The 13,490-nt window shown below is 42.4% G+C and overlaps 1 protein-coding gene across 1 annotated transcript in view; it reads right to left on the bottom strand.

Annotated features, from left to right (window-relative positions):
* The window catches only part of dhx29 (DEAH (Asp-Glu-Ala-His) box polypeptide 29), a gene marked incomplete at its 3' end in the record, with an annotated part of 36,081 nt that overhangs the window by 18,671 nt on the left and 3,920 nt on the right, over positions 1-13,490 (bottom strand). The window contains exons 3-10 of the mRNA XM_034080092.1: positions 12,630-12,743; positions 10,631-10,760; positions 8,310-8,452; positions 7,714-7,854; positions 5,440-5,566; positions 5,141-5,290; positions 3,210-3,384; positions 1,408-1,528 (exon numbers count right to left, since the gene is read on the bottom strand). Of these exons, the coding sequence (XP_033935983.1) occupies positions 1,408-1,528; positions 3,210-3,384; positions 5,141-5,290; positions 5,440-5,566; positions 7,714-7,854; positions 8,310-8,452; positions 10,631-10,760; positions 12,630-12,743 (1,101 nt within the window). The remainder of the gene's footprint in view (positions 1-1,407; positions 1,529-3,209; positions 3,385-5,140; positions 5,291-5,439; positions 5,567-7,713; positions 7,855-8,309; positions 8,453-10,630; positions 10,761-12,629; positions 12,744-13,490) is intronic.

The following is a 13,490-nucleotide window of genomic DNA, read 5'->3' as shown; positions in this document are numbered from 1 at the left end:
TACTTTTACTCAAGTACAAGATCTGAGTACTTCTACTTTTACTCAAGTACCAGATCTGAGTACTTCTACTTTTACTCAAGTACAAGATCTGAGTACTTCTACTTTTACTCAAGAAGAAGATCTGAGTACTTCTACTTTTACTCAAGTACAAGATCTGAGTACTTCTACTTTTACTCAAGTACAAAATCTGAGTATTCTACTTTTACTCAATTACAAGATCTGAGTACTTCTACTTCTACTCAAGTACAAGATCTGAGAACTTCTACTTTTACTCAAGTACAAGATCTGAGTACTTCTACTTTTACTCAAGTACCAGATCTGAGTACTTCTACTTTTACTCAAGTACAAGATCTGAGTACTTCTACTTTTACTCAAGAAGAAGATCTGAGTACTTCTACTTTTACTCAAGTACCAGATCTGAGTACTTCTACTTTTACTCAAGTACAAGATCTGAGTACTTCTACTTTTACTCAAGTACAAGATCTGAGTACTTCTACTTTTACTCAAGTACAAGATCTGAGTACTTCTACTTTTACTCAAGTACAAGACCTGAGTACTTCTACTTTTACTCAAGTACAAGATCAGAGTACTTTTACTGAAGTACAATATCTGAGTACTTCTACTTTTACTCAAGTACAAGATCTGAGTACTTCTACCTTTACTCAAGCACAAGATCAGAGCACAACCCTCTAGCTCAGTGCTTCTCAAAGCGTGGTCTGTGACCACCCCCTAGTGGTCAGTGAGTATATTGGTAACATTTCACATTTGAAATAAATAAATACATTTCAGTTTTCCGCACTCTCGCGGGAATATCTCCGCAATGGAGCGAGCTTAAGTTTCACCTTCGATTGCATGATATAGCCCCGCACAACACCTTCGTCACACATGTTGCCACTTCTTTGTACCATTTCCAGGCGATTTGTAATCTGTTCTAGAAAAATGATGTGATTTTGGATATTTGTGGAGTTAGGTGGTCCGAGAGTGTTTTTCTATTGGTCGTTGGTATGAAAACGTTTGAGAAACACTGCCCTAGCTTAACTAGAGGGTTGTGCTATGTATGTTTCTTTGATGTATTGTATGCTAAATCCACCATTGTCCCGAAGTATACTTTTAACTGATGTTAAAGGAATGAGTCCTTAAAGCTGGGAATGAGTCAGCATTTTAGCACTTCCTGTCTTCCCTGTCTGGAAGTCAATGGTTTCCTGAATGTGTTTTTGGTTATCCTGAAATAAGGTCTGTGGTTAAATACGTCCTTAAATACCCCACTGGTGAGTTTAAAAAGTGTCTTAATGAGACGACTAAACGTCATCAGATAAGAAAATGTACTTTTTGCTACACAGCCTTAATTGAAGAAGCATCTAATGGTATAACATGTTCAGTGAGTCGTACTGTACACCTGTGTATTACCTGTCCCTTCACCATGGTGTAGAGCGCCAGAGTGGCGGCCAGATGTTGAGCCTGCATGCTGTCCTCCGTCAGGATCGTGGGACAAACTTCAAGAATGTCCTCGGTCCTCTGAACACGCACCCTGAGAGAGACGTCAAATCAATACAACATATTTCTAAATTTAGTTGGACATTTGTAGTTTAAAATGATTTTTATTATTATGCCCACACTGGACTTTAACACCCCACACACACACTCAAATATATGTTGCTATGGACAGTCTTGCACTAATGTACATTTCCCAAAGATATTGAAGTGACTGTTATTTTGTATATATTGATCGTTGTGCTTTTATTTATCTTAATGCAGGGGTGTCAAACTCAATTTCATCGCGGGCCACATTGGAATTATGGTTGCACTCAAAGGGCCGGTTGTAAGTTTAAGACTATATAAATATTTAATATATATAACATGATGTATTACATTACATGTTTGCCTCTGCATTGGATTCATATCGGATAGGGTAATAACTTCATAATTAACTACGTCTGAAAGCAGAAGTCTACGGCAAATAATTGCAAGTCTCTTCAGTGAGAATGTCAAAAAATGATTTAAAAAGAAAAGCCCCAAATTCTGGAGAAAAAAGCCACATTTTGAGAAAAAAGGCATATTTGAAGGAAAAAAATCATATTTGAGATGCATTGTGGGACATGTAGTTTATGGGCAACGTGCTTCTGTAAATTGGCATGTACCCGTATAATAAACATATTATATTCTTTCAGAGCTCTTGTGGGGCCGCATGAAATGAAGTCACGGGCTGGATTTGGCCCCCGGGCCTTGAGTTTGACACCCCTGTCTTAATGTGTGCATATGTATACATGTGTCTGTTGATTGTGTATATATAGGTTTATACATATTTCATATATATTTGTTTTTGTATTCTGGATTGTGGGAAACAGTATTTCAATCTCTCTGTCTGTACACAAACTGAAAGATTGACAATAGGGTTGACTTTGACTTCAATAACACAACATATCACGACTGCAGGATATGTTATACTTCAATATATATATAGCACTAAATAATGATTATTTTGCAAGGGCACAGAAAATGTTCTTTACTTTTATAAGGAATGTATCAATTAAAGGATCAAATGTCATATTTAATCGATCCATTTTATTTTAGAAATGTAGAAAATATTGAGAAATGGCGTTATTAATATGACAATTAATTTCCTGTCAATCAACTCACTGTTTCAGCTGTTCTTGTATCTACACATTGGACAATTCATCTGTAACGAAACCGTATATTGTATAGCTCTTTGTAAGATATGTGTGGGGGTAAAAAAGCAAAATGTCCCATTGAAATGTAGCGGAGTAGAAAACAAAAACGTAGAAAAAACGCAAGTAAAGTACAAATACCTTAAACGTTGTATATCTAAGTTTAACTTGAGTAAATATATAAGTCCATTTCTATTTCCATGTTCTATTCCTTCCCTAGAACAAAATGTAGCTTTGCTAATGTCCAGTCTAGGAGTCACACACACACACACACACACACACACACACACACACACACACACACACACACACACACACACACACACACACACACACACACACACACACACACACACACACACACACACACACACACACACACACACACACACACACACACACACACACACACACACACACACACACACACACATACACACACACACAATCCCTTTATGTCGTGAGAGCGGTAATAGAAGTGGATTTGTACGCACCAAAATGTCCATGTGTATACAGGAATAAAACACACACACACACACTCACTTGGACCTCCAGTATTTCCCAGCAGGCACCTTGTGGAAGGCGGGTGCCGGGCTCTTGGGGAGGTTCTTCCGGACCCAGTCGATGAGGAACTGTTTGGGGGATTTTCCCGTCCAGCTGCGAGCCGTGTAGTCAAAGTCACGGATGTCCTTCGGCTCGTTCTTCTTCACAACTGGAGCTGGAAAACAGAAAGGACAGTGTGACGAACTGATCCGCACAAAGGGTGAGGTATCCCAAAGCCTCGTTTATTTGTGGCACTCAAACTTAGAATACAGACTTTCCCCACTACAAGAACAAACTTAATTATCCAATATCACACATTCTGAGCATTTATACTTTTGCATGTTGTCTTGTAATGCCATCAACCGGCAGCGGCTCAGTCAGAGGGGCTTGGAGTGGGAGCTGTAGGGTCGCCGGTTCAAGACCCCGACCAGACCTAAATATGGAGTGTGGACTGCTGCTTGGAGAGGTCCCAGTTCACCCCCCTTCCCCCCTGCGCTGTGCAATAGCTGCCCACTGCTCCTAGTACTAGACTCCTGGTGCTAGGATGGGTTAAAAGCAGAGAACACATCTCCCTGTGTGACCGAGGGGTTCATCCCTTCGATTCTATCTATCTACAAGTGTTCATATTAATCAGTGTGAATTGTACCTTTCTTAAATAAATTAACAAACTTTATCTATTTTCTCCTTATTTCAATTCATAATTTTAAAAGGTCCCATTTCTACTGATCATAACTCCATCGTTGAGGTCGACTAGAATAGATTTATATTGTTCATTGTTCCAAACTCACATTGGTTTCTCACAGCATCTCTGTGTAGTCTGTGTGTTCACTCTCTGTCCTGAACGGCTTGTTGGAGCTCCTGCCCCCCCCCCCCCTGTGAGCCCAGTGGCCGTCTGCGAGACACAGCGAAACCCAGCCCGAACACACACACACGCACCCGCAGCCTGGCTGGGAGTTTGTGTGTGTGCCCAGGCTGAGTTCCGCGGTGTCTCGCCGACCCCACACCAGTGAGCCGGCTCACAGTGTCCTCGCAGCAGCGAGCCTCGCAACGTCCCGCCGAGTGTGTGTGTGAGGAAGTCCGCGGATTGGTCCAAATGTTACGTCACTATACCCGAAATACGTCATTATACCCAAGAAGTAAACAATGGAAAAAGAGAAATGTCCAGCGAGGCGTTCTGGGGCAGCAGACAGGTCTTCTCTGTGTTAGAGCTTTACTCGCTACAGGGTGCACTTTGAGGGGTTGTGACTCTGCAGACCGTTCACATGCAGAAAAAGCTACATAACACAAGGGGACGGGTGATAACCGGAACAGCACGACATGGGACCTTTAAGAATTAATGCAACGGGTAAACAAAGGTCATAAAGCATGTGTAAAACCCCAAAGAACATATCCTGCATTTCATTACATCAGGCTTAAAGAGCCCTGCATATATTAGCCTCTAATGACTGTTTTTAAATGCCGTTGTAAATGTGTTTCCGCTGCACTATTTCCTTATGATTTTCCTTTTTGTAAAGCACTAAAGGTGCTATATAAATAAACCTTGCCTATCCTTATTTTGATAAAGTAGTGTATTCAAATCCAATTCAAACAGTATGTTGTGTTTTATACAGTATCTTGTGGAATGTTAAAATGGTAAATGGACTGTACTTATAAAGCGCTTTATCCAGTCTTTAAGACCCCTCAAAGCGCTTTACAGACTACATGTCGTTCACCCATTCATACAGAGCAGGGTATATTACTCTAGGAACTAACACGCATACACATTCACACACGATGGCCATCGGGAGCAACTCAGGGTTCAGTATCTCGCCCAAGGATACATCGACATGTTGACTGCACGGGCTGGGATCGAACCCACAACCTTCTGGGTGAAAGACGACCGCACTCCCTCGCAGCCACAGTAATGAATGAAGAAAGTTAATGTTGCAAACCTTTCTCTTTAGGAGGGGCTTTCTCCGTTTGTTCGAATACGCTGAAGGCGAGATCCTCGGTGACAGGAAGTGTTTTCTTTTCCTTCTGCGGCGCGTCCACCACCTTGAGAGCCGGATTGAACATGGGGTGCGGCTCCAGCTGCTTCATCTCTACAATGCAGGAAATATACGAGTTTAACACGAGTCATAGAAATGTTTAAAGGCAATAGCATTGGTCTGAGATATATACAAATATATAAAAAACATATCTATGAAGGACTTTGAGATTTTGCAGGACTCAGTTAGAGGAGCTCTCTGACCTTGCAGGATGATGCGGATCCGGTCCTGAGCCGACCTTTGACCCGTCTTGTCTCCTTTGGTTTTAGCAACAGCAGCCATGTCTCTGGCGTCGTACAGTTGAGCCGTGAGGATCAAATACCGGTCATTCTGCACAGAAAGAAACAACATGCATCAATCAATCAATCAATCAACAACTTTATTAATCCTGCAAGGGTTATGAGCAGCTTATGTCATGTAGGAACATACACACGATACACCCGGGAGGCTGGATGTGGATCCTTCCAATGTACACGATAAATAGTTCATAGCATCACAATAAATAAATAATCAAGTTAAAAAAATAACATTTTGAGGGAAAAGTCAAATGTTGAGAAATAAGTGAAATTTGGACTAAAAAATCTAATTCTAAATAAAAAGTTAAAATTTGAAGAAAAGTGACATTTTGAGAAAAAATCAAAATGTTGAGAAAAAAAATCTAAATCGAGAAAGAAAATCTAATTTTGAGAATAAGTCACATTTTGAGAAAAGAAAACCATTTCTAAAAAAAAAAGTTAAAATGTGAAGAAAATCTAAATTTGGAGAAAAAATTCAAATTCTGTGAAAAAAAGTCAAAATTCCAAGAAAAGTGAAATTTTTGAAAAAAGTCCAAATGTTTGAAAAAAGTAAACATGTTAGACAAAAGTCAAACTATCAAGAATGGTGAGTAAGCTGTTTAAAATATACTACCCTATCACGACTTCAAAGCTGCAAGAAGATGCATCCAGTGGACCGTTAGCTTAGCTTAGCATAGACCAGTGGCACACCAGGAATAAGTGGAATAAGTGTGCAAAATATTTAAATGTTATTTTCGGATCCTGAACGAGACCGCCGCCAGAGCGCGTCTCCCCGTTACCTGCAGAAGAAAGCCATGCACGCAGCGCAGCCCCGCTCGTGGCTTTGTCTTTAGTTGAAAGCCCAGTGGCGATCTGCTCATCTCTCATCGAAATAATATGCTACAAAGGGGCGAACTGGAGAATCACAGAACGGACGATCGTCCTTATTATTATTATGCCGTTTAAACCAATTATTTAAATGCATTTCTTAAATTCGGCATCGTGTAAATGGCGCTGACAGGTCCACACACTGCTTCCCCGCCGCGAGGCTCCCCCGCCTCCTGCTGACAGTGCACGAGCGTCGGCGCGCTGATAAAAACATTTATTTTGAACGGCACTTCGTATCAAAAAGGTTGCCGACCCCTGGCATAGAGACGACGGAGTGGGAAACCAAATAATGGAGGAAATCTAATTATTAAATATTGCTGATCAAAAACCCCGACATTGCAACTTTATATTAGGATTTACACGATGAGGTTTTTGTTACACGATCCTTAGATATGAGGATTTAATGACTGAGCGAGAAAAGGCCGATAATAGAGAAACTAGAACAGTCGGGTAAGGTCAGAAAAGGACATTAATTGTTTTGGATCCTTTAAATACAGGAAACACTTCAACAATGTCCAATACCTGCACCTCTAAAGCTCACTTAATAACACATGTAGGGAAATCAGAGAAGGTATCATTGGATATAATCCATTAGCTCTCACTATTTGTCAACCTATATGAGTTTTGAGCAATATGCAGTATCTAAAGTTGTGCACAGAGCTGCTCTTTAAATGTACCGTACTTTTCCAGGAGTGCGCCGGAGTCTTGTGGCCAAACGGCGGTACTACACTTCCTTTGTGGTCTAACTCGTTGGATAATTTTTTAAACTAAATAAACTACCCAGTATGAACATACCCGGGTAGCAGTTCTCTTCCCTCCCTTCAATCTAACCCTTCCCTCCATCCTAACCATAACCACTCCCTACCTTTTTACCTAATCCTAATCTTCCTTCCTCCCTCCTAAACCCCAAAACCTCTCCTACTGTAAGAAATTAAAATCAATGTTTATACTACATGGGCTGTATGATGTAAATCTCGTCAATTCGCTTTTAATGGTGGTGCCTCTCAGCCACCGTAGTGTCGTGTCAGGTGGGCGTGTCGTGTACCGCCGTGTACTGGCCCGCAGCTAGACCGTATTGCTGGAGCCCGCCGCTTAAAGGTGGCGGGCGCGGACCGGTCCTAGAGCCCGTAGTGTTAAAGGTGGTTAATTTTACCTGTGAATCCATAGATTTAGGAGGTTCCCTAGTGGCCGTTAGCTGTACAAACAAAATGGGGGGAAAAGTCGCGGCTTGTAGTCCGAAAAGTACGGTAACTGTTTGTTTAGCTGCTGAAAGTTCAGTGAGAATAGTTTATAAAATGTATTTATTTTACTTACTGGGTCAAACTTCTCCTCCAGTTCAGGGTTGCGTGGTTTCTTCCCTGCTTCCTCTTCCTCCTCCTCCTCTTCCTCACTGCTCTGCTCTGCATATCTTAAGATCCAGTCCTTCATGCAGGCAGCTTCATCTTTCTCTGAGGCCTGGAAAACACACACACACACACACACACACACACACACACACACACACACACACACACACACACACACACACACACACACACACACACACACACACACACACACACACACACACACACACACACACACACACACACACACACACACACACACACACACACACACACACACACACACACACACACACACACACACACACACACACACACACACACACACACACACACACACACACACACACACACCTTGTAGTCACAGCAGCTTAAAGAGTACTTTACTTTTCAACCAGATCCCTCATGGATTACGACTGTTCTTATTTCTTGTTTACAACGTTAATATTTAGTGTTGAAGTGCACATCCGACTAAACAACAACAACAAACAAACAAACACACACACACACACACACACACACAAACACACACACACACACACACACACACACACACACACACACCTTGGGGCTCTCTCTGGGTGCGATGCTGGGGGCTTTGGGGCTCGGGGGGGCAGGTATCTCCGGAGCAGGGGGCTGGAACTTGGGTCGGCTGCTCTTCTGACTCTCCTCCTGCATCTGCTGGGTGAAACCTTCCGGAAGCTCATCTGGAAACACCCGGTAGATTCAGAGATATTGTTAGAAAAATATAATTCGTCCCCGGCTTGAGCTTCAGCCTCAGGATCCGTGTATCTGGGATCCTCTCCAGAAGGGAAGGAGTCATCACATACAGAGCTTCAACTAGTTCCTGAACAGTGTCCTTCACATGCTGATATCCAAGAGAGTTACACAGTCACAAGATGGAGGTCTACCGGTTCTTCTCTGTAATCATAAATCCTGTCACGAACACAACACTGACTTTCTCTCAAAATGTTGGCTTTTTTCGGAAAATCTCCAAATTCTGACTTTTTCTCAAAATTCTGACTTTTTCTCAAAATCTCAAAATGGTGTGTGTGTGTGTGTGTGTGTGTAGATGCAGAGCCGGCCCGACCCATTAAGCGACATAAGCGGCCACTAAGGGCCCCCTAGCAACAAAAAAATAAAATAAAATAATCTCAGTAAGTATGTTTAATTAATTGTGTTAATATGCCTAGATTGCCTACTCTCAAAGTCATGTATTATATTATTGAGTCAATCATATAATACATTAACCGTGCTTTACCTGAACCTCATCATGACACTAGAGAGGACGGCAGGTTTGTAATTTCCCGTGTTCAGTGAATGCAACAGAGGCAAGACACCAGACCAACCAGAGAGTTGAATGGAAATAAACATCTGTCTTATTGGCTGACAGGTACCTATCCTGTGAGCTGTGACAATGTTTGAACTGTCAGTCGAACTCTGAGTTTTTGAAGATGGACATAAGAAAACATTTTCTTAAAAAAAACGACAATTCTCAAGAGGTGGCTCACACAACAACCCCAGAGCCACCACCTGAGCCAGGTGAACAAGGTATGTACCTGTCAGTAAACGTCCAAGTTATGCAAACATGTAAGCAAAGCATAAATTACAGCTACGTTGACGTTACTTTGAATCGCAGGGGTAAGCTAAACCGTTAGCAAGTAGCTATAGCTAGCCAGAGATATTAAATGAACACTTTGTCATACAATATAAATGTAATGTTTTTAGCGTTACCTGGTGATTTCAAAGAAAGCTCTCTGGGAAATGTTGACTTACTGTCAGTGTTCGACATGAAGCTAGAAGCTAGCTTACAGTACACCGTTGATCCGGAGTCCTGTCAGTTAAAGTGTTTCATAGTTATCAACCTAGCACTGAAATATATGGATGTTATGTGACAGTATTTCTGAGAAAAAGTCAGCTGAAATGGTGGCATGCCACTGCTTTACGTGTCGACAGCATGTTTGAACGTATTTGCAGCAGTAAATGTGGCTGTTTGGCCATTGACGTTGCCATAACAACACCTGCATTTAAATGTGCAACCTCTTTTTGTGACAGATTTTTGCATGAAATTATAATTCTTCTGAATAATATTCCTATTGACAGCTAGTTTCTATGTGAACATTATGAGATGGACAGCCAGAGAGAATACATGAAAAACAGTTATGAAATACTATATGACAAAACAAGAATACAGTTTAAAAGGGAAGTGATTTATAAAATATCCATTAAGAAAAATCTGTTTATCTGTTTCATATGGGTGTTGAGAGATGTATCCATAGATCTCTTAATTTTGCTCTCAAAGTGCACCAGATTGATGCTTTCAACTTCAATATTTAAAAGAAATCTTCCCGGGGGAGCATGCCCCCGGACCCCCCAAGAGGAGGTTAGGTCCACGGTGTTTACATTCTTATTTATACAATATGTGTGCTTATTCTAACATCATAAGACAAAAGTTGGTTCTGTGTTGTGTGTAGTGAGAACGCGCTAGAGTGAGGGGGGCCCCCAAGCCAAAGCTTGCTTAGGGCCCCCAAAAGTCTAGGGCCGGCCCTGTATAGATGCGGCGGACAGACAGGTCTCAGTTGGTTTGGTATCCTATGCTTACTTTTAATACTTGTAAATACAACTTTTGCCACTTAATTTCAATTCCCCATTTCAGCGACCAGAGGGGGGGGGGGCAGGGGGGGATTATCTAATTTCTCTAACCGCCTGCTGCTTCCCCTCCTCTCTCCTCGGTTCCCCTCCTCTCTCCTCAGTTCCCCTCCTCGACTCCTCCGCTCGCATCTCCTGTGGGCGGGACTGAGACACGAGGACAGGAGTCGAGGAGGGGAAATGAGAGAATTGAGAAACCTTCATGATATCTATCTATCCATCTATTTCTCTGTTACCGTCTTTGAGGTTAAGGCAGAGCCAGTCGAGTGCAGAGTGCAGATCTCCTCCGTACAGAACGCTGCTCTTCATCGACTCCTCGATGTGTTCCCTCTTAAAGCTGAACTTCTGCAGAGCCGTGTACAGATCCTGTAAACACAAACAACACAACATTTAAATCACTTTCATTTAAATTACATATAAGTCATGTATTACAAAAAATCAATTACGGAATCGACCGTCCCACGCAATTGTTTTACGCTCTGTGTCTGTAAGAGAATTGCGTCTCAACTTATACTTCCGATTATGGACTAATGTCGTCGACCAAAATGCACATCAGATCTTGCTCCACTCAACACAGCCTATAGTAGACGATGCAGACTTGTTCTTGGTCGTACACATCACTGCACGATGTATAACAGACTTGAATGGCCTTCATTAAAAGTAAGAAGACACACGCATTGGCTTCCACTTATATTTAAATGGCATGTTACTTGTTAGTCGCTTTTATCCGAAGCGACTTACATACGCAATACTGTGGGCGATCCCCACAGGAGCAGTTTGGGGTGAAGTCTCTCAGGGACACGACGACATGCTGTGGGGTTTGAACCTGTGCATTCACTGCGCCACACGCCTCCCACATAAATGCGTTTACTTTAACTATCTCCCTAATTTAAAAGCAGTATTTTGTACCTTACTCGTCAAATTATCAAGTTAGACACTCTGTCCTAGGGTTGCAAAGGGGCGGAAACTTTCCGGAAAGTTTCCATGGGAAGTTACGCTGTGGAATTTTGGAAATATTCGAAGCAAAATTAAACAAAAAACAGGAAATTTCAACAGATTTTTTTTTTTTAAATGTAAGTGGAACAGAACAAGTTTTATTTTATTGAACAATTATTTGTTTCATTGAAAAACGAAAACAGGAATGTTGAGTTAAATATTACTCATCCCCCCCAACCCCACTCGAAATCGTCTGTGCATGTGATGGAGTGCCTGTAGGGGGCGTGGTCTCTACAGGCAGCAGTGTGCTATGGCATGGATATTCAAGTACTTCAATGGCATCTGTTTGTTTTAGTCAAGATTATGCTCAAATATATTTCCCCCAACTACATGTAAGTTCCCTACGAAGAGATGATCTTCAATTTAGAAAATTCCCAGTTTATTCCCATAAATTCCCGTGGAAAGTTTCCATCTTTGAAAATTCCCGGAATTGCAACCCTACTCTGTCCAGATTCATTTCTCTGTCCCCTCGGCGGAAAAATGCATTGTCAGAAGACTGGAGTACTTGACTTGCTGCTATTAGATCCCCGTCATCATTGGGTATGAGTCAGCATTATCATCTCACTTTCAGCTGCTCTGCTCTCGATGAAACTGATCTATCAAATTGTCCATCCATCTTCTCCCGCTTATCCGTGGTCGGGTCTCGGGGGGTAGCAGTTCCAGCAGAGAGCCCCAAACGTCCCTTTCCCCTCATCAACCAGCTCTGACTGGGGGGTCCCAAGGCGCTCCCAGGCCAGCGAAGAGATATAGTCCCTCCACCTGGTCCTAGGTCTACCCCTCGGTCTCTTCCCAGCTGGACGTGCCTGGAACACTCCCTAGGGTCCTTACTAGGAGCCCGAACCACCTCAACTGGCTCCTTTCGACCCGAAGGAGGAGCGGCTCAACTCCGAGTCCCTCCCGGATGACCGAACCTCTCACCTTATCCCTAAGGGAGACGCCCGCCACCCTGCGGAGAAAACCCATCTCGGCCGCTTGTATCCGCGATCTCGTTCTTTCGGTCACGACCCATCCTTCATGACCAGAGGTGAGGGTAGGAACGGAAATGGCCCGGTAGACGGAGAGCTTTGCCTTCTGGCTCAGCTCCCTTTTCGTCACGACGGAGCGGTAAATTGTAATGATTGTATATATTACTTCATGTCCTCGTTTGTCATGCTTTGCTTTCCGTTATCTCAAGGGGTTTATCCTAATAAACACATTTCTATATAACCGTGTCAGAGTCAGAGGGATGTTTTTATTCACCAGTAACTTCTTGTTGGTCAGTCTTCCCGACACCGGCCCTTTGTCTCCGTTCTCCTCCCTGAAGTCATTGATCAGTTTGATGATCTTCTTCTCCAGGTCTGGTTGGATAACTACCTGTGTTAAAAGGGGGAAAGACAACATGGGTTAGATCTGCAGCTGAATTCATATTGGACTTGAGTGATACAAAAAAACGTAGGACAGAAACCTTCCTATAGAAATGGTAGGTAGGTAGGTAGGTAGGTAGGTAGGTAGGTAGGTAGGTAGGTAGGTAGGTAGGTAGGTAGGTAGGTAGGTAGGTAGGTAGGGAGAGAGAGAGAGAGAGAGAGAGAGAGAGAGAGGGATGGATAGATAGATCGAGAGAGAGAGAGATGGATAGATAGAGGGATAGATAGATGGATGGATAGATGGATAGATAGATAGAGAGAGAGGGATGGATAGATGGATAGAGAGAGAGAGGGATGGATGGATAGATGGATGGATGGATAGATAGAGAGAGAGGGATGGATGGATAGATGGATGGATAGATGGACAGAGAGGGATAGATAGATGGATGGATAGAGAGAGAAAGAGGGATGGATAGATGGATGGATAGATAGATAGATAGATGGATAGAGGGGTGGATGGATAGAGGAATGGATGGATGGATAGATGGATAGATAGATAGATAGATAGAGAGAGAGATAGATGGATAGAGGGGTGGATGGATAGAGGAATGGATGGATAGATAGATAGATGGATAGATAGATAGATGGATAGATAGATAGATAGATGGATAGATAGATAGATGGATAGATAGATGGATAGATAGATGGATAGATAGATAGATAGAGAGATAGATGGATAGAGGGATGGATAGAGGGA

Source organism: Pseudochaenichthys georgianus, unplaced genomic scaffold, assembly GCF_902827115.2.
Source record: "Pseudochaenichthys georgianus unplaced genomic scaffold, fPseGeo1.2 scaffold_873_arrow_ctg1, whole genome shotgun sequence".
Lineage (NCBI taxonomy): Eukaryota > Metazoa > Chordata > Actinopteri > Perciformes > Channichthyidae > Pseudochaenichthys > Pseudochaenichthys georgianus.
Note: the sequence above shows the minus strand (reverse complement) of the source record. Positions and strands in the feature narration are given on the sequence as shown.